This window comes from Neophocaena asiaeorientalis, unplaced genomic scaffold (genome assembly GCF_003031525.2).
Source record: "Neophocaena asiaeorientalis asiaeorientalis breed wild unplaced genomic scaffold, Neophocaena_asiaeorientalis_V1.1 scaffold593, whole genome shotgun sequence".
In the NCBI taxonomy this organism is placed as follows: Eukaryota; Metazoa; Chordata; class Mammalia; order Artiodactyla; family Phocoenidae; genus Neophocaena; species Neophocaena asiaeorientalis.
Genome location: NW_020174701.1, coordinates 1308163 through 1329659, shown reverse-complemented (window position 1 = coordinate 1329659; position 21497 = coordinate 1308163). Strand labels below are relative to the sequence as shown.

The 21497-nt window shown below is 55.0% G+C and overlaps 1 protein-coding gene across 1 annotated transcript in view; it reads right to left on the bottom strand.

Moving 5' to 3' along the window:
- The window catches only part of GLI2 (GLI family zinc finger 2), a 181119-nt gene that overhangs the window by 8507 nt on the left and 151115 nt on the right, over window positions 1–21497 (bottom strand). The window contains 6 exon segments of the mRNA XM_024759165.1: window positions 3322–3471; window positions 7667–7828; window positions 7830–7866; window positions 10896–11017; window positions 12319–12532; window positions 14143–14344. Coding sequence (XP_024614933.1) covers window positions 3322–3471; window positions 7667–7828; window positions 7830–7866; window positions 10896–11017; window positions 12319–12532; window positions 14143–14344 — 887 coding nt within the window.

The window sequence follows — 21497 nt, the reverse complement described above, 5'->3', positions numbered from 1 at the left end:
GAAACATGTGAAGTGCTCAGTAAACATTTTAGGAAAGGAAGAAAAGAGGGAGCCAGAGACAGGGGCAGGAAGGGAGGGAGGGAGGGAGGGAGGGAGGAAGGATCACTGCAGGGGGCACCTATTCCAAACACACCGCAATTGCATCCAGTGTAGCTGTGAAAATTGCCCCCAGAATAACACGTAAACCCCAACAGGAACTGTCTCATTCTTCACATCCTCCCCTTTATTCCTGACCAGTTTGACTGGGCACACTTGACTCCAATGCCTTTTATTTGTTTCTGCAGTTCACAGCTCATATCAGAGGGCTATGGTTTGCTACCACTCGGGGTGTTAAGAAAATAACTTGCTGCAAAAGATCCAGAAGAGCCAGAACAATCTTGCAAAAGGGACAAATTTGGAAGACTGACACTTGCCAATTTCAAAACTTACAACAAAATTATGGTAATCAAGCTACTGTATAGCACAGGGAACTATATCCAATCTCCTGGGATAAACCATCGTAGAAAAGAACATAAAAAAGAATGTATATATGTGGGGCTTCCCTGGTGGCGCAGCAGTTGAGAGTCCGCCTGCCGATGCACGGGACACGGGTTCGTGCCCCGGTCCGGGAAGATCCCACATGCCGCAGAGCGGCTACGCCCGTGAGCCATGGCCGCTGAGCCTGCGCGTCCGGAGCCTGTGCTCCGCAACGGGAGAGGCCACAACAGTGAGAGGCCTGCATACCGAAAAAAAAAAAAAAAAATGTATATATGTGTATAACTGAGTCACTTTGCTGTACAGCAGAAATTAACACATTGTAAATCAACTGTACATCAATTTAAAAAAAAGACATTGTGTGGTACTGGCATAAGGACAGATGTATCGATCAACAGAAGAGAACTGAGAGTTAAGCAATAAACTCACACATTTAGGGTCAACTGGGTTTCAACAAGGGTGTCGAGACCGTTCAATGGGGAAAATATAGTCTCTTCAACAAATGGGGTTGGGACAACTGTGTAACAACATGCGGAAGAACGAATTTGGACCCTTATCTCACACCCTCTACAAAAATTAACTCAAAATGGATTAAGGACCTAAACGGAAGAACTACCTTACTAAATGTATACACGTACATATTTATATGTTTATATAAATAAAACTATATTTATTAACTATAAAACTCACAGAAGAAAATATAGGGGTAAATCTTTGTGACCTTGGATTAGGCAATGGTTTCTTAGACACGTCACCAAAAGCACAAGCAAAGAAAACATTGGACTTTGAGAAAATTTAAAACTTTTATGCTTCAAAGGAAACCATGAAGAAAATCAAAAGAAAACCTACAGAACGTGAGAAACTATTTGCAAATCATATATCCAATCAGGCTCTAGTAAAATTACTACAATTCAACAACAGAAAGACAAATAACTCAATTTAAAAGTGGGCAAAATATTGGAGTAGACATTTCTCCAAAGATATACAAATGGCCAATAAGCACAAGAAAAGATGCTCAAAATCATCTGTCATTAGGGAAATGCGAATCAAAACCACAATGAGATGCAACTTCACACACACCAGGATGACTAGGTAACTGAAAGGCAGGTAACTACAAGTTTTGGTGTGGATGTGGAGAAATCAGAACCCTCACCCATGGCTGGTGGGAATGTAAAATACTGTCACCTGTCTGGAAAAGTCTGGCAGGTCCTCAAAAAGTTAAACATAGAGTTACTCTATGGCCCAGCAATGACCCACTCTATGACTCTATGACCCACTCTTAGGTATATACGTAAGAAACTGAAAACATAACCACACAAAAACTTGAACGTGAATGTTCATAGCAGTGTTACTAGCCAAAAAGTGAAAACAATGCAAATAGCCACCAACTGATTAACGGACAAAAAACTGTGATCTGTCCACAGTGGAGTATCATTTAGCCACAAAAAGAAATGAAATACTCATACATGATACTACATGGATGAACCTTGAAAACATGCTAAGTGAAGGAAAAGACACAGAGGCTACACATTGTATGATTCCATTTTTATGAACTGCCCAGAATAAGCATGTTGATAGAGACAGAAAGCAAATTAGTGGTGGTCAGGGGATGCAGGGGAGGGGGGCATGGGGGTGATTGCTGGTGGGTATGGGGTTTCTTTGGCGGAGGTGTTGAAAATGTCCTGAAATTAGCTAGTGGTGAAGGCTGCACAAGTTTGTGAATTCGCTCAAAATCACTGAATTGTACATTTTTAAAAAAGGGTGAACTTTATGGTATGTGAATTCTATCTCAATTAAAAAAAACCAAAACCTTGCCAACAAAGGTAGTGTACTTCATTGAATCCTGGACACCACCGATTTTAAGACAGACTGATTTCAGAGTCATTAAAATGAGAATGAAGTGTATGTCTCAGAATCTATGAAATACGGTAATTCACAAAGAGCAGTTCCCAGAGGCCTCTGTCACAGCCACAGGAGTGCATCACAGGGCCACCGCTCTTTGAAAGAGGGAGCAATTCCTGTGTGTTAAAAAAGGGTCTCACCTATATTAACGCATATATGTGGAACCTAGAGAAATGGCACAGATGAACCGGTTTGCAGCGCAGAAACAGAGACACAGATGTAGACAACAAACGTATGGATACCAAGGGGGGAAAGTGGCAGGGGAGGGGTGGTGCTGTGATGAACTGGGAGATTGGGATTGACATGTATACACTAATATGTATAAAATGGATAACTAATAGGAACCTGCTGTATACAAAAATAAATTAAATTAAATTAAAAAAAGGTCTCACCAAATATTGGGCTGGCCAAAAAGTTCGTTCGGGTTTCCCTGAACTTTTTGGCCAACCCAAGAGCGTCACAAATCCTGTTGACTCCATAAGGGAGACTGTCTAAAAGGTCTTATCACTGCGTTCTCACTTATTAAAAAAAACTCAACCAAAGTGACTTTTAACCCGTCATCGCTCAATCTGTGACTCTCCAGTGAAACTCTTTTCTGTGCAGAAGACAGGCTGCAGGGAGCCACCAAGCTGGCCCCCTGCCCAGGGTCACCCAGTTGGGTGAGGGCACAGCTGTGCCGTGGGGCTCCTGGTAACACAGACACAACCACAGAGACACCAGCATGCCCCCCACCCCCCACAGGTACCGAGATGCACACACTGCCCCACAGGGAGAGTAAGCAAAGATCTGGGGCAGCAGACAGACAGAAGAAGGGCCCCCAGGACCCAAGACCGGGCGGGGTCAGACAGGACACCCTGTCGGCAAGGCCTGTCCCAACGCTGTTCCACCAGGTTTGCCCACACCAGCCCCATCAGCTGGCCGACGGGCCGGCCCGCAGCCACTCACCGTGCACTTGTGGGGCTTCTCGCCCGTGTGTCTGCGCATGTGCACCACCAGCATGTACTGGGCCTTGAAGGGCTTCTGCTCCCGCGTGCAGGCCTGCCAGCGACACACGAACTCCTTCTTCTCCCCGTGGATGTGCTCGTTGTTGATGTGCTGCCGGGAAGAAGCCCACGGGGAAGGGTGAGCCCGTCCACCCACCCCTCCAGACCCCACCTGGTCTATGCAGACCAGCCGCCGCATGGGCCAGCATCCAGGTGCCGGCCACGCCTCCTCGTGAGTTATCTGGGCTGCATCTTCCAATTAGTCATCAAAGTGACCCTCCATGATGGTCAGAGACAGCCCGCTCACTCCAGTCTGGGCTCTAGGCTCTGGTCTATGGAGAACGGATGGTTATGATGGTGCTTCCAGGCTGCAAACAGTAGGCGCTCATTAGCTGCGGTGGGGCAGACACGCACACAGTGGGGGCACGAGCTGCCTCTCCCAAGCTTGTCCTTATGGCTCCAGAAATTTTTAAATAACATTTTTGTTTCTCTTTTAGGCCACGAGGCTTGTGGGATCTTAGCTCCCTGACCAGGGGTTGAAGCCAGGCCCCGGCAGTGAGAGCACCGAGCCCTAACCACCAGACCGCCAGGGAGGTCCCTAACATTCTTATCATAACAGAAACATAAATGCATCCTCGTCTCTCTTTTTGACAGTGACACATGAGATGACAGCTTTGTCCCCTTTTCACGAAAGCCCAGGTTGTTAAAGTAGCCTGCCCAGGAGGGAGCTAGAGTCTGACCCTGACGGTGTGCCCTGGGCAGTGTGTGATGCTGCCCGGGGGACAAAACGGCCCAGGAAGGCAAGGCGGGACAGCCCAAGACATCCAGCTGATCCTGCAGTGGTGGGGGGGCCCTCGGTGCTCGGAGCAGGGGGGCGGGCATCCCAGGCGCAGCTGGGAAGTGCATGGCCAGAAAGCCTTCCCTGGACGAGTGGGCCTCAGACACACCCCAGCCAGCACTGCCCTGGGTCAGGAGCATGGGGAGAATTTTTCTCTTTTTCTCAGCCCCTGCACCCATACCTTCTGGTCTCTGCCCTGGGCCTATCACCTGTGCGCCCCCCGGGGGCAGTTTCTCCCTGTGATGGGCAGCAACAGGCCACGGAGGTTTTCTGTCACAGGCAGCAGAGCAAGCCGCCCTGAGTAGGACATTTGGTTTTGTTACTTGCTTTCATGATTTAACTGAAGGCTGCAGTCCTCACTGGAGCAGGGCTCTTACTACTTCTGAGCTTTGGGATGTGTTGATACATGGGTGGGGCCTCAGGACCTTTATGTCCTTAATCTTTCAGGTTGTCTGTTTAACTGGGGAGTGGGAATGGTGGCATCTTTGCCACCACATCTGGACCCACACTGTCCCATTTGGTTGGCCATTCTCCGCTTGTGGCTGTTGCACCCCTGAAAGGTGGTTGCTCCCGACCAGGATGGGCTGTAAGTGTAAACCACACACCTGTTTCAAAGACTGAGAATGAAAAAAGGATGTAAAATATCTCAATAATTTTGTGATATATTGACTGCATGCAGAAAGGATAATATTAGATATTTTGGGTTAAACAAAATATTGATACATGAATCCAATTAATTTTACCTGTTTCCTTTCACTCTGCTTAAAGGTGCCCCTAGCTAATGTAAGACTACATGTGGGGCTGGCACTGGGGCTGGTGGTGTCTTTCTATTGGACGGCGCTTCTGTAGACCTTTGCAACCTACAAGGCTGTGCCGGAGCTGAGCGTCTGGGGTCCAGCAGCACCTTCTCCCCGCAAGACAGAAAACCGCTGGGCCCTCGCGCCCTGGGTGACAGGCTGGACCATCATGCATCCAAATGCCGACATCAGAGCAAGCAAAATCTACGGCGCTCTGAACTTCCAGGGAAATCTTACTATATTAGCCTCACTTTCCATTTTGAAAGCCTTTCAAATGATAAAAATGCTTCCTGACAATACCTTTCATTTTTTTCTTGGTTTGCTTAGCAACAAATTGTTAATAATTGACTAGGGGCTCCAGTTTGCATGCGTGCCCAGGCCATCCATCTTCCCAGGGAGCAGAGAGAGAGACGGAGCTGAGCAGACCAGCCTGCTCCCCACATCCCAACACAGGAACTTGCTCCTTTCAGGGCCAGGTGCAGACAGTCACCCACAGCCCCAGGACCCAGGCAGGAGCCTGCAGCTGGAGCCCTTCTTCCCAGGTCTGGAGCCCCTGCCTTTACTTGAGGAATCCCCTCGCCACTCTTTAGGGCTGACCCACTCCTTGCTGGGCATCTTTTACATCCTCCCCTCCACCTCTCTGCCTGCAACCCCTCTGGCTCCAGATCTTCTCTTTTCCCCCTTTCATCTATCTGATTTGTCCCAAAGCTCACAGCTCCAGTGGCCCCTACTCCACCTCAAGACTTGTTTAACCCAAAGAGAGGTGTTAATACCTTGCAGGCGCTGGCTGGCTGAACTAATCTTATTTCCCTCTTTGCATTGGCGGTCAGGAAGCTCCAAAAAAAAAAAAAAAAAAAAAAAAGATATGTATGTGAACTCTAGCTCAGGGCACTTGTTTGAAAAATTATGTTTGAGTCCCAGGAGGATTAGATAAGACCGTGCTTTACAGGTTTGACGTCAGCAGCAATGGGTTTGCTGAGAAATTCCAGTCCCCTGGTGAAAATTTGGGGAGAAAAACCTCAACACCAAAGAAACCTACAGTCTTTGAGAGCAAGCCCATGAGAAAAGGAAGCAGGGGGAGTGGGTGGTGTCTTAAATGTTGATTTCACAGAGCTAGGGAGGAGGTGGCTCCTGTGGGATGGCTCCTGGGTGTGACCAGCGTGTGTGTGTGTGCGCGTGCGTGTGTGAACAGAAGCCATCTGGAGGATTCACGCTCAACTCTGGACAATGCTTGTCTTTGGTGGTGAGAAAGGAGAGGGTAGAGGGATTTTTACTCTACATTTTATATACTTCCATAGTGCTCAATTTGATTACAAAGAGAACATGTTTATATAATACTTACATAATTTTTAAAATATTTTAAAAATGTCAGGTAGCTAACTTTTCAATTTTACAATTAAATTGGTTAAAATGTAAGAGAGTTGCCGAGTGGGGATCTACCCAGCATTTGAGCTTCCAGCTTGGTGTAGATTCATCTTTACAGACGCTTACTCACCAAGGAGTGTGTGTTGGGGTTGAGGGAGGTTTATTCTTGACTTTAAGTTCTTTTCCGTATGGAGAAGAGGGAACCACTCGGGGCCAGCCTGGGGAACAGGGAGGAGAAGCCAGGAGGGAATGCCTGTGTATGGAGGGTTGCTCTCTGCTAAGTGCTTATGCTGGTATCATGGTCAACCTTCACCCCTCTGTAGAGTGGGCTTCACCTCTATTTACAGGAGAAAAAGCCCGAGGCTCACAGAGGTTCAGTCACTTGTTCAGAACCACTTGGCTAGCTGTGGTGGAGCCAGGTTGGAAGCCAGGCACCTCCTACCTTGAGCTCCTGTTCCTGCTGTTTGCATTGCATGAGTGAGCCCACAGTGGCTGCTGTTGTGAAAAGTTTACAGGCAGACCCTGAAGGGCACACCCGGCTCCTATGGCCTTCTCTGATCTCCTGATCTGTCAGCACCCAGGCATCATACAGCAGCCCCCTCCCTGTATGGGTATAAACACCCAGCTGCACCCATGTACACTGCGTATCTGTGCATGGTCTCCAAGAGGAAATGACCAACTCCTCCCTCCATGGGAGAAACTTCTTTCAGGTTTCAGGGTCAGGTTTGTTGTTATCTTGTGGATGCTGGCTGGCTTACCTAATCTTATTTCCCTCTTTGCATTGGCTGCCAGGAAGCTCCAGAAAAAAATAAAAATAAAAGAAGACCAAGCTCAGAGCACTTGGTTTTTTTTTTTTTGCAGTATGCGGGCCTCTCACTGCTGTGGCCTCTCCCATTGAGGAGCATAGGCTCCAGACGCGCAGGCTCAGCGGCCATGGCTCACGGGCCCAGCCGCTCCGCGGCATGTGGGATCCTCCCAGACCGGGGCACGAACCTGCGTCCCCTGCATCGGCAGGCGGACTCTCAACCACTGCGCCACCAGGGAAGCCCTGAGCACTTGGTTTTTAATACACCTTTACTTTGGGCTTCATTTTATTGTTTCTTTCCTTCTAATTTTCCATTATTTTTGTTAATCTCTTGTACTACATATGTATTTATAAGTCCCCTTTTAGAAAACAAGCACGGCCTCCGTAAGTAATCACGCCTTCCACCCACGCAGGAGGTGGCCCAGGCATCTCCGGGGCCCCTTCTCTCTAGCCGGGGCCTGGGCTGGGCCCGGCAGGCCGGCCACGGCGCTCGGGGGCTTACATGCACCAGCTGCTCCTGGGTGTCGTACTCCTTGGTGCAGCCCTCCCAGCGGCAGCTGGTCTCGTAGATGACCACCTCAGCCTCTTGTTTACAGTCATCCCGGTCCAGGTCCTCCTTGAGGTCAGCCAGCTGCTCCTGGGGCGGGGGGGCGGGGGGGGTGCGGAGCACACACACATGAGCCATATCCAGCCACCTGGCCCCGAGGAAAGGTCACTATCAGCCCGTCAAGGCTGTGCTGAGGACCTGTGGGCTGGTCTAGGCGGGGCCACGCCCGTGCTCACATGCACATCACACGCATGAACACACAAGCATGCACACATGCTGGCTGGCCCTCAACACGGAGTCCCATCAGTCCTGGGTCAACGGCCATGGCAAGGAGAACAGGAGACAGGAGGGCAGTGACTTTTGCTTATCTGGTGGGGTTTCCCTGCGGAGAGCTGGGGCAGGCCCCACAGGCTCACGGGGGCGGCGGGCATTTGTATTTAAAGTGTGTGCGGGGTCAGCTCCTGTTTGGAGGCAAGAGGAAACTCCACACGCATTGGCCTGGCCTCACCCTCATACTGTCTCCTCCTCCCAAGGGCACACATGGCACTTACATTCTCTCCCAGCATCGGGCTTCCCTGTGACAGCCCTAAAATGTGGGTGTTTGTATTCTGGTATGACAGCCGGGCACCCTGACGTTCCAGCAGAGGCTGACCGGCTCCCTCCAGGACACAGTGAGTTTGTGGCCGCCCACATCTGGGCTCATGTCTCCCGGCCACGATGGGGCCCACGTATGCCCGTTTCAAGGTAAAGGAAAGGCCCCTGAGATGGGCCTTCCATTGATCACAGGCACCCGAAATTCCTTTCAAAGAGGACAAAGGCTTTTCTTCCCAAACCAGCAACAGACTGAGGGTCAACCCCACAAGGCCCCCCATCCCAGCTGATGCCAACAGAGCTGGCCGGGGGCAGCTTCCAAGCCGGGCACACAGGACAGGCTGAGTGGTACCAGGAGCAGGGACACGGGGAGAGGCATAGATGGCCAGGCTGGGAAGAAGGCCCGGCGAGGCCCTCCAGAGCAGGCTGAGGCCTCCCCGGTATCCCCTGGCCTGTGGGTCGGGCTCAGAGCAAAGCCAGGCAAAGGGGCAGACGTTAGGGGGACCTGCTTTACTTCTAAACTATTTGTAAAATGGCAGGAATGTCTGTCTTTCAGAAGAGCCTCTGGGGAAAGCATTTATAGCTCAGGCTAAGGGGAGACAGACACCCTCTCCCCAGAGACAGGCACCCCAGTTCCCAAAGGCTACAGGGACTCAATGAAGCGGAGGCTGCAGCCTCCATCTCAGCCTCCCTCCTGAAGTTGAGTCCATTTCTCGGAGCAGAAACTGGCCTCATGACCCACCCCCCGTGGCCGGTGCGGACTTGCACCCCAGACTGGCTTTCCACTGGGGCTGCAGAGGGCTCTCCAGGCGGTGGGTACTGAGTGTCGTCTCCCAGAGCACCTTACAATTAATGCACGTGTTCTGGAAAAGGAAAATGACGTGTTGTCCAGTAAGTCCCCGGGCAGTGCTGGGTCCACATTAAAAGGAGGGGCAGGAATGCCTCCTTCCCGAATCTCTAGCCGTCTAGCCCTCGGAGGGCTGGGGCCTCCTAATGCCTCTGCACTTGCAGAAAAACTGGAAATAGACGTATTACTCCTCAAGCTGCCTGCCCTGCTTATTTCAGAGAGGACAGGAAGAAGCTGCCACATGCACGTGATCCGAGGAGAGTGCAGGGGCAGGGGGTGGGCCTGGGCCTCCAGCCAAGCAGCACCCCAGCCCAGGAACCTGAGGGCGGAAGCTGAGAAGGGATCCGTTCTGTTGCATTTGCTGCCAAGAGAAAGCAAGCCCGTCCACCTTGCAAACGAGTCAGGGAGCAAAGGAGTCAGGTCAGAGTCAGGACACTAAGTGACACGGTGACAACCTACGCATGATAAACGTCTGTCCTTCCATGACACGAGGTAGGAGCGGAGCTGGGCAGGAGGGTGGGCTCTGTGCAGCCCCCCGGGTTGAGGGGGCGGGGCGGGGGACTCCCCGGCACTGGGCGCCTCCCCGCAGCCCTGGCCCCACGGCTCCAGTGAGTTTATCTCCCGTGGACACTCACCGTCCTCAACAGCCCCTGATGGTGGCCAGCCGCGCGGAAACCACGCATCACGCAGAGATGCTCTGGTGTCAGTGAGGGGAGAAGAATTTGTCACCAACCTCTCTGTTTGCCTGACAATAACAGAACCCAATATTTCATAAAACTTAAGTGCCTGGAGCACGCCCTATGGTTTACAGGTTTGATAAAGGATGGTCCGGCAGATGTAGGGGAGACGGGGACCAGAGGCCCCGAGGACCCATGGTGTCATAGCTGTGCATTCCGTAGTAATGGGTGGAGACCAGACCGCCACGAGAGGCCTGCCCCAGAGGTCAGCATGCGTGCCGTCCCCTCCCCTGGAGCTGGGGCTGTGTGCCTGTCGGCTTGGTGTTGGAATAAGTGGCAGGATCTCCGAAGAGACACATGCACTAGGGTCTCAGCCCCACAACAGGCTCATTCTGGGCTGCGGGATGCTGTTCCTGGCCTTCCCGCCAGCAGCCTTCCCCCTCCCCTCCCAGGTACTGTAACACTCAGCCCCTCAAACGTGCGTTGAGTCCTTAGAAGATATTATCCCTCAGCCACTGCGCACCAGGCCCCAGGCAAACCTGGTGGCGCAGAGCCAAAGCAGGCACTGTGCCCAAGTGCCGCCTCTCCAAAGCTAACTGTGCAGTGCGGGAGGCGAAGTGGCCTAGAAGCTGGGTGGTGGTGGTGTCTGGGCCGATGTGAGTCCTACTCTTCAGGGAATAGGGTGGGGTTCAGATTTCCAGGGAGAGGGCGCGGACGCAGGGGGCCTGAGCCATTCAGGGGCCGTGAGCAACTCAGTTGGCCTGGGGCTTGTGCTGCAGGGACAGACAGCTGCAGCCCTCCCTCCCTCCTCCCTCCCCCTCAGGTAGGCATATGATGAGCACATGTGAGGTGTGTGCGGGGAGCTGGGGACACAGTTCCGGTCCTCCCTGAGCTTCCTGGCGTGCCTGCCCTGCCCTCTCTGGTCCACTCACTCACTCACTCATTCATTCATTCATGCAGGCTGCCGTCCATTACCCACTCTCAACAGGGTCACGGCCCCAAGGCAGCTGCCCCAGGAGACGAGGCCCGGCCCCAGTTCGAGCCCGGCCAGGACGGCCAGCAGGTTACCTGCGTCAGGGTCAGAGGGGAGGCCGGTCGCAGGCCCTCGGCCTCGGTCTTGACCTTGCTGCGCTTGTGAATGACGAGGGGGTTGACGCTGCTGCTGACGGCCGACTCGCTGCTCTGCTTGCTCTGGGAGAGGGGAACACAGGGGGGCACCCCAAAGTTCTGCTTGGGCTTTATCCTGGACCCTCCGCACTAGGCCGTCCAGGCCAACACTTGTGTTTGCAGTTTCAGAAACTGAGTCACCGCACAGCTTGGTCCTCAGGCCTGGGGCACAGCACGGGGAGCCCAGGGCCAGGCCCGCCAGCACCCTCCTCCCTACCACGCAGCCCCCCTCAATGGAGATGGAGCAGAGACCCTCTCTTTGAGAAATGCTGGGGACCCTGCGCCCGACTCAGTGGCCTCAACTTCTCAGCCCTCCCAGGCACGGGAGGCTCTGGGTCTGAGGACAACAGGGCCGGCCAGTCCAGGGAGCGGGACAGAAGAGCTTGGTTCCTCAGGACAAGCGGGTTAGAGTTGCGGTGTCAGGGGATGTGACAAAAGCCGACAGCCACCGTCTGGGGGAGGTGCTAGGTGGCCGCCTGGAGCCCTGGGGAGAACTTTCTAGAAGAGGGCCGCTCCTAGACCGCACGGCCTCTGGTTTTTCCTCCCCAGCACGTGGTCACCTCTGCCCTGCCAGCTGGGTGGCCCGGGCAGCTGCTTCACCTCAAGGACGGCCATCGTGAGCGCCAACCAGGATCCAGGTGGACCCAGGCTCAGTGACCCCATACCGGTGGCAGCCCCACTCTGCAGGGGTGTGAGCTCAGGCTGAAAGAGCTTTCAGGTAAGCCAGGGTTCAAAACACGATCTGATTCTGAGGCCTGCGCTCTTCCTACTACCTGATACTGTCTCTAGGACTCCAACTGCACTTTCTCATCTGCAAAACAGGACCTTGTTCATTCATCAAATGCTCACGGCACCGAGCACGCCAAGCGCTTGTGAGCCGGCCCGGGCATGTCAGAAGCCCGTTGGGAAGGTCGATTAAGATGGCCTTGGGTAAACTCATGCTCTCAAACTAAGCCGTACAATATTAATTACCTGCTTCAGCCACCCATGTTACATGCTGTGTATGAGGTCCCTGTATGATGCCTGACTCTGAACACTAGGGCTTCTCCATTGAGTCGTTATGCTTATTGGACAGGCAGCCAAAGAACTGAGGCTGGGTGCTGGCCCATGGTGAGCGAGGGCAGTGTGAGGACCTAGCCCTGGCCTCCTGACCGGGGATCCAGCCTGAGGCCCGTTTGATCACGTGGCCTCTGCCCAGAGGTACGGTGCCAGCCAGACCCGTGCCCAGAGTCCTTCCACATGTTCCTGGCATGAGATGGCCGTGACTGGCCTTCGCTCGGTACAGATGAGTGCCTGGTGGCCCCCCGCCCCCCACCCCCACCTACCTGGTTGGCATCACTCAGACAGTTGCTGCTGCTACTGAGCTGCGTGGACGTGGCATTGATGGAGGTGAAGGCCATGGGCTGCTGGGCCAGGAAGGTGGGCGAGGGCTGGATCAGGGGTGGCGTGTGTCCGAAGGCCGAGCCCAGGCCCCGCTGCTGGCTCAGGATCTGCTGGTAGGCCACGGGGTTGATGGGGTGGGGAAAGGTGAAGGCCGGGCTGCAGAGAAGGGCAGACAAGGTGATGGAGAGGGGTGGGGTGAGGTGGGGGCAGGACTCTGTGAGGCTCACGCTTCCTGGACAGACAGGACGCTGCCCGGGGACCTGGATGGGCACGCTGCTGACTGCCCCGTCACCATGGCTTTACCCACTCAAGCACCCGTGGCTCCCCAATGCCGGCCGTCTCAGGCCTCCACTTCTGTGCGTAGCCCCCAGGCCCTGCCCCAGGACGCAGCCTTTGTCCCTGGCCCTTCACTGCTCTGTCGCCTGAGATGCGCCCCTGCATCACTGATGCTCCCTGACTATTTGAACCCCGTTCTAATGCCCCCTCGTCCAGGAAGTGTGTCCCGAGCCCTCCGGTTCCCACTGTCCTCTGTCTTCTGAGCTCTACCACGCCACCTGCATACGGGCTACTCTTTCCAGAACAGGACACTGAGGGAGAAATGGTGCCCTCCGAGGCTAAGTCACAGAAGATGCCGGGGCTTCCTCCTTGCTCTCTGGGGTCACTCCCTCTGGGGGTGGGGGGAGGGGGAGCCAGCCACCATGTTGTGAGGACGCTCAAGCAGCATGTGGAGGGGCTCCCGTGAAGAGCAACTAGAGCTTGTGCCAACAGGCCCAAGGGCCAGCCGTCCTGGAAACAGACATCCAGGCCCAGTCAGGTCTCCAGGTGACCATGGCCCTGGCCGACATCTGGACTGCAGCCTCGTGAGAGACCTGAAGCTACGCCAGTCTCACGCTCCTGACCCTTGGAAATGCTGCGAGAGGCTAACTGCTTACTGTTTGATACTGCGGGGGTTTTTTTTGTTTTTGTTTTTTTGTCACACAGCAAAAGATAACTGATATAATTGTTATCATCCCTTATCTCCAGGTCCTTGGGCTGAGCTCTCTTGGCATTCCTAAGCTCCTCTAACCCTGGCCTCTTTCAGGAGGGCCAGTGTAAGGACATGGGTTTCAGCCAAGCTGGCTGGGGTCTGAGTCCTCTGAACAGTCAAGGGCTGCACAGAGGGGACGGGGCGGGAGGTGATGGTGAGGTCTGCGTGTGCTGTGACCACAGAGCGAGACGTCTGCCAGCCCAGAGACGTGCAGGCCAAGCCAGTGTCAGAGCTCCAGCGGTCCAGTGCTGGTCAGTGACACTGCTGAAACACTAGGAAAGTCCCCTTTGACTTCATGATGGAATTCTTCACGACAGGCCCGATAAGGGTTACTAAAAAATCATTTGGTGGGTGAAAAAGAGGCCCATGAAGATGTACCCAAATGTTGGCATGTTTCAATGTCATCACTACTGGTTTTGAATTCCTAGAATATTCGCAAGTAGACTGACTTACAAATCGTATAAACAACAAGGTCCTACTGTAGAGCGCAGGGAGCTCTATTCCATATCCTGTGATAAACCATGTGGAAAAGAATATGAAAAAGAATGTATATACGTGTATAACTGAGTCACTTTGCTGTACAGCAGAAACTAACATGACACTGTAAATCAACTATATTTCAATTTAAAAAAAACCCAAAAACAAGTCCTGTGTTTCTCCCGGGAGGCCAGTGTGGACCCTCTCCACTGGGCCCCAGCCCAGCTCCCATTCCTGGTCCCGGCTCGCGGGCTAGGCTCACCTGAGAGCGCCGGCCGACAGGTGCCCGTAGGAGCCGCTGGCAGCCGAGCTGCTTCTCGAGTTGTTGATGTAGGCCACCAGCGAGTTGGGCGAGGTCCGGATCATGCGCTGCAGGTCAAGGCTGGCGTCCGAGAGCGGGGAGATGGACAGCGCCCGCTTGCGGCTCAGGCGGGGCGTCACCCGGGGGCTGGAGAAGCGCGACACTGCGGGACAGCCAAGCCAAGGCACGTCAGCATGACCGCACTTGTGGGGGTGATGTGACGGGGGAAGGGGACCGGGGGTGGGGACAGTCTGATGGGCACTGCGGATCTGCCCCTGTCCAGCTGGCGGCTCTGGGGCACAGGCCTCTCTCGACCTCAGTTTGCTCATCTGTATGATGGGCCTGGTCCACACCCGGTGTGCTGAGGATCTGCGTTAGTGCCTGTCCTGTTAGGCATGCAGCGGCCGAGACCGGGTCCAGCAACGCCTGAGGCACAACAGCCAAGTCACAAACCGTAGGTGACCTGCTTGGTGGCCTCTCACATAGGGAACCCACCAGTGAAGCCAGCAGCGGGCCAAGAAGCACGGCCCGGCCAGAGCCCAGCAGCCCCTCTGCCCCTTCCGGACCCTCCCTGGGGCAGCCACCAGACTGGCCTCTCATCCTCAGCTTAGCGTTGCCTGTTTTGCGTATTTGCCTATTACATAAACGGAATTATCAATGCTTTTTCTCAAACAGCTTCTTTTGTCTGACATTATCGATGAGGTTTCTCCACGCAGCTGTGCGTGGCAGGAACCGGCGCCTTTTTTATTGCTGTAGAGCATCCCAGCGGGTGACTTTTCCACAGGAAGGAGAGGGAAAGGAGTCACGTGCTCCAGGGTCGCGGATCACGTTGCGACCAGGATCGCCCCAAAATGCCCTGAATGGACGTTCGCCAAGCAGAGGCCCTAGACTCCTGGCCGGTCTGGGGTGGGGAGGATGCAGGATGCCATGGCAAAAGGCAGCCTGGCAGCACGCAGACGGCTCTCCAACACCGAGGTCCTTCCCTTCTGGAGTCGCCTGGGCCTCGGGGACCTGTTGCCTTAAACATGCATGCACGCACGCACACGCCTGGTGCCCTATCCAACTGCCTGTGGGTGCGCTCTCCCCCTCCCCATACGTACACACGGAGCTGCAGGGAGGGAGGAGGGCCTGCCCCCAGACCGGGCTCCCTGCTCCTCAGGACCAGGGGCCCCAGACCGCTCCTCTAGACAGCCCCTCCTCTCCCAACCAGGGTTCTGGTCTCCCCTCTGGGCACACAGCAGCCGAGAAATGGTGTGACCACATCGCTGGACAAGAATCCACATGCCAAGGTTCCCACCCTGTCCAGACCCTCCTTGGGCCCGTTTCCTCTTTGTAAAGGGTCCCCAAGTGCCGACCTCCAGGGCTGTGCTGAAGAGTGCCTCAGCACCCACACCCGCACTCGGCAGTTCCCGGGCTTGCGATGCCCGCCTTTCTCCCTCCTGCCTGCTCAGCCCTGCCCAGACCCCATAGGTCCCCTCCTCCAGGGAGACGCAGGATGTCCTGGCTGCGGGGTTGTGAGTCAGTGTGCTGTCTCCACCACCGCAGGAGAACTGAGGGCAGGAGTGATACCCTGTGACTCTCTGGGCCTGCATTCCCAGGACCCACCGACCCACCACCACCACCAGAAGCAGCCTCGGCCGAGCCCCTGCCCACTGCCCCCTGCCCTGGGGGTCAACCACGCCCAGCCCTCCCCCGACCCCATCCTTGGCTGGAAAATCTGGGAAGCCCCTTTAAGGATGGGCCACCAGAATCCTCCAGCTGGAAGGGGATTCTGGGGTCTTCTTTCCTAACCATCTCCTGTGTGGATGAAGGATGCTGGGTCCAAGACCAGCTGCCCCGGGTGTGTACCCTGTGCGTATGTCTGTACAAGTGCACGTGTGTAGTCACAGACTTTGTTTTCAACCGGAAAGGATGGAGCACTTGTAGGAAAGCTCCCAGCTGCGAGAAAACGTTGAGTTACTCAGGGTATTCTTTTCCTTGAACATCTTTGTTTTCGGCCGGCCTTTGGTTCTGTTGGGTTCTGAGGCCTGGGGCTTACAGATCTTTTAGCAAGCAGAGCTATGGTGGGTTCACGGAAGGTGCTCCCATTTGGTGAACACCAGCTCCTTCTGCCCCGCAGAGGGGCCTGGGAGCATGGCTGGCACCCAGGCCAGCAGGTGACACACTCAGGCCGTGTCTTGTGGTGGGAAGGACCCCAGCCCACACGCCTAGGGACACAATGTCGCACCTCATTCTGCCTCACAGGGTCCGACGGAGCAGCCCCTCCCCAGCCGGCGCTTGGTCTGTGCTGCAGACACGACCACCCTTCTGAACAAGCATCCCGGACCACAGAGATGTGTCCTGGCCCACGAGCAACTAGAGACAGCGTGTGTCCCTTTGGTGTGGTGTTTGGATAAGTCCCTGCTTCTGGATTCTGGTGCACAGAATAACCCAGCGACAGCCACCCCTTAGTGACATTCAGACCCACTGTTGCAATGAACGGCCATCACTGCCCCCCGAAATGCAAACCCAGCTGCGCAGATAAGAAAACGAGGCTTGGGGACGTTAGCGACTTGCTCAAGGGCAGGATTTGAACCAAGGTCCAAAGAAGCCCTGCTGTGTGGCTTTTCTCTGTCCTGAGTGTACCTTCAGAGAGGTGGGGAGAGGCAGGGCCAGGAAGACGCTCTCACCACAAACAGCTTTTAAATCCTCACTTTAGCGGCTCTGATAGTGAACTTCCTGACAGCCAGCTGCCTACCTGGCCTCCTGCGTCTGAAGGGCAACCACAGTTCAGCCCAGCCCGACCTCCTGTAGGGCTGGGCTCAGCAGGCGCCCGCCGCCCATAGAGCAGCAGAGCGGGGGACCCAGGAGTTGGCCTGACACCCCCCCCACCTCCTTCACAGTTGCATCTCCCACTTCCACCAGCCCAGCCCCCCACTTGCTTGGGGCATCCCGGGGCCCTTAGTTAACTGCTGTCTGATACACGTTCCTCACTGCGGCCAAATCAGATCATGTCTTTGCATTTGCCCACCCCAAACCTTTCCAGAGCTCCCACTGCTGTTAGGAAAAAGGCACAAGTCCTCAGTGTGGCTTACCCGGTGGCTCCGTGGGTGCCCCTGATTCCCTCTCCAGCCTCCTGCACAGGGCCTTTGCACATACTGCTTCTGCTGTCTGCAGTGCTCTGCCCTCAGCAGGGTCATCACTTTCCCCAGGAAACCATTGCTGACATCCTGGAGTTGGGCAGGTCCCCCTGGGACACTCTCAGGGCACCACGGTCCCCTCTCTGTGGATAGGTGCAGCTCAGGGGAGTTCATACATGCTTGTGTATGTCTGGTTGCTTCTGTTTCTCCCGCCTCTGTGGACTAGGGACTCGGTCACCCTGCTCACCGTTATATCCCAGCACTGGGATCCGGCTGGCTCGGTGGTGAGTCCAATAGGAGATGCCAAAAGCCGGGCATGGGGCAGAGGTGTGGTGTGTCAAGGGACAGTGGACGCTCAGCCATCCAAAGTCAGTATTTACTGAGGGCCCCGCAGATGCTCGGGACTGTTCTAAGCATTTTCAAGTATAAAGCCATTTAATCTTCACAACTGTCCTATAAAGAAGGAACTACTATGAGCCTCATCTTACAAAGGAGAAGACAAGTAGCTTGGCCAAGGCCACGCGGCCGGGGGACGTAGAGAATGATTGGAAAGCAGGCAGGTGGACACCAGAACCGCCGCCGCACTGCCTCTGCTCAGGTGGGGAGGGTAGGTATCAGGGGAGGGCTCTCCTGGGTGCAGGGGCCCAGGGAGGGAACACACACACACACACACACACACACCCCAGTGGGGGCACACAGACAGCCTGACACTTACTGGCTGCCCTGGGGTGCATTACTCAGCCTGCTGAGCCTCTCTTTGCCCATCTGCAAATGGGGGCAGCGTGGTAGGTGTGTCCTGAGTACACAGGGGCAGCACCATGGACAGTGCCTTGAACCCAGCAGATCTTCCAGAATGAAAATGTGAATGAACACGGCTTCCTTAGGGGCCAGGAGGACTCTTTGGTGAGCAGGGTGAGCTGAGAGCTAATAATGGAGAAAAGGACAGCAAATCTAGAGAAGACGACTGAGCCACAGTGGAGGACATCTGTCCCTAAACACTCATCTGCCTGTCCAGGTGTCCTCCAAGCTTCTTAATTCTTATTTACTGGGTTCACTCCTTGTTCGTCCTCACTTTAAAGGCAACTCTGAGATATAAAAGTGAATCTTCCAAAAGACTCTTGTTACTTATGAACTGTGTGGTAAATGGGAAAATACAAGATGGGGGGTAGATCTAATATACAAAGTAAGAAATACACACACATCTTTGCAATGCACTCAAAAAGAGATTTTGCTACTAATATTTGGATTCCCACCCTCTCGTGCGCCCCTAACAAGATGAAACAGGCCAGATCTGACAGTGATATTCATCTCTGTTATTCCCTCCCCTCAAGGGAAATATGTTTATTAATGCGCCTCTTCCCTTGATAAATTACTAAACAGAAAGAAAAGCCTGGCACTCATTTCCCGTGGCTTCTCCTGTGATTTATGAGCAGGATTGGCAGACTCGTCATGTCCATTCATCTGTGGATGCCCCCTTTCTGAGAGCCGACAGCCGCTGGGTGACCAGCCACCTGCCTGCCCTCACCTGGGCAAACGCCAGACGCCACCTGACCTGGATGCTGTTTTGTCCGCTAGTTCTTTCTTTTGCTCCTTCGTGCGTTAGTTCACACACCCATCAGGCCCTCCTGCAGCAGCCTGTTTGCCAGGCACAGGCCTTGATGCTGGGGAAGCTGCAAGCAAGGATGCTCAGCCCCGTCTCCTGGAGCTCAGCATCTTGGTGGGAGGTGACAGTGGTACCTGTGGCTCTGGGCAGGATTACTAGACACCACCAAAGCAGGGTTACCCCAGGTTACCCCAGACTGCTCGTGGGGGCGGGGCAATCTCTTGCCCTGGGATAGTCGGAAAGGGCAGGAGATACAGAAACAGGCCCGGGACCCGGGCAGACGCAGGTTCTGACCCTGCCTGCCAGCTCTAACTGGGTGTCTTTGGGCGAGTTGCTGGACCTCTCTGGGCTGTTTCCGCACCCAGAAGATGGGCCCAGAGCGCTCACCTCAGGGTCACTACGGACTACCGAGCAGCGTAGCGCCCACCATTCCGGATAGGCCTCCTGTGGGCCCGGGGCCGGGACGCGCCTTCCCCGGGGCCGGCAGGGCGCAGCCTCGTGGCAGGGCTTGTGAGCCCTGACCCCCACTGCTTAGGGAGCATTCCCGCATGGCCCAGCCCCTCGCCCGGACTTTCTGGACTCACTAAGGAGATGCTCTAAGGAAATCCAGCCTGAGGACCTGGACCTGGCCCACACTTGGCTGTTCACACCCCCTCTTGCGCGGGAGTAGAAAGCACCAAGGCTTTGGAGCCCAGAGGCGTGGGGCTGAGGCCTATGAGCGCATTTCCCAGGTCTATGATGGAGACAAAGAAACTTAGGGCTCTGGGCTCGAGGCTCCTCACCTGGAAAGTGACTTCATGACGCTTGTCTCACGAGACTCTGGGCTGGCTTGCCAGATGAGCCGGACATACCATTTGGCCTGAGCCTGCCCTCAGCACCCTGCCCCCCGTGTCCCTCCTGTCGGCAGGCTGGGTGTGGACGCCCTCCCAGAACGGGGCCTCTGGCAGCCCCTCCGTCAGCTCCCCTGCCTCTCAGTGTAACTGGTTTCTGAGGCCTCCCTGGACCCGCAGGCAGCATAAGGATCGGGTGTCAGAACGGAGACGACATCCGGGTGAAATGAGTGTCAATACGACACTAAAATATACAGCTCGTAGGAAATACGGGCTGTAAGCACACAACATTTCACTCGGAAACATTTCAAGCTCCTCAGCGTGGTGGGGCGTGGGGTGGCGGCTGCGGCTCCGCCGTTAAATCACCAATACTCAACAGCATCACGCGAGAAAATTCCATTTTAGGGCCCCAGTGACAAGCAGTGACCTCCCTGCTGTCTAGAGGACCACTAGGCAGAATAACCTCGGACTCCCGGACTGGTTATCTATCACCTTCCAAAGCCACATCACTCCTCACTCTTCTGGCTATAAATCAGCCTCCTTAAAGAACAGGGGCAATGGGCCTTCACTGACCACCTGGAGGCCAGGAGGCTCCCGGGAGAGGGAGGGCGGCTTCTGCTGGAGATGCCCCTTGTCCCACCCACAGCCCGGCCCTGTGCTCTGCGGGGGACGGAGGGCTTGGCTTTTCCATTCAGCAAGAACCCCTCCAACTCCAGCCCTGCCGCTAAGGCTGTGGCATCTTCCCCAGTGTAGGACACACACACGACCCAAAGGAGATTGTTTAGGTATCACAGAGACACAGACGGGGACATCTTCCCCAGATATTATGGGGTTTCCCACTTCAGAAAAAAAAATAAAGTTCTATTTTAAGGCGAGTCTGTTAAAAATATAAGACTAAATAAGTTATCTTGTAGGTGGCACTTGGCTAAGGTAAAACTGCTGGTGGTTTGCCAGTGGGTGGGCTGGGGACACTGCTCTGCCGGATGTGGACCTGGGTGGCCTTCCTGACACCCTCTCCCCAGGCCTCCTCACAGCCGGGTGCCCCTGGTCTCCACACCCCAGCTTGACACTCATGCTCCTGGGATGTTCTCTCCCCCATGGCTCTGCCTCCTCTTGGAATGTGAAGTGCAGGTGCTGAGGAAACAGGCTGAGTAGGCGGGGCGGCCTCGGGACAGGTGTCCTTTGCCGCGACAGGGAGCTTCCACAGGGCAGCCCCCCGGAGCACCGCGAGAGCGGGGCTTGGAATGCTGTGTTGCTAGCACCTGGCACCATGCCTGCACGTAGCAGGTGCTCAGTAAATACCCTCACTCATGAATGAGTGAGGAGAGTGAGTGTGAGTGTTTATGGTGTGGGTGTGTGTGTGGTGTGTAGGTAGGGGGTGCGCGTGTGCACGAAAAAGAGGGAGCGAAGAGACACACACACGGAGGCTCCCCAACTCCGCACAAACTCTCAGGGCCCCTGCACGGGCAGAGAGCTTACGCGTCCCCATCATGTTTATGGGCAGCTTCCTCACGTGAACACACACGTCCTCAGAGCCTCAGGGCCCTTTCCCAGGCGGTCCCGTGAGCCCCGCTGCCCGGGCCCCAGGCCTGCACACCTTTCCCTGTGAGAGTCTGAGCACAAAGAAGCTCGACTGGAAGACCCACTCACACCTCCATGGGGTGGGCAGAGGCTTCCCGGGAGCATCTCTCCCCAGACCCGTGCAGCTGGGACCAGCCGAAAACACCAGAGCTGGTGGGCTTCCCAGTTCCCACGGTTCACAGG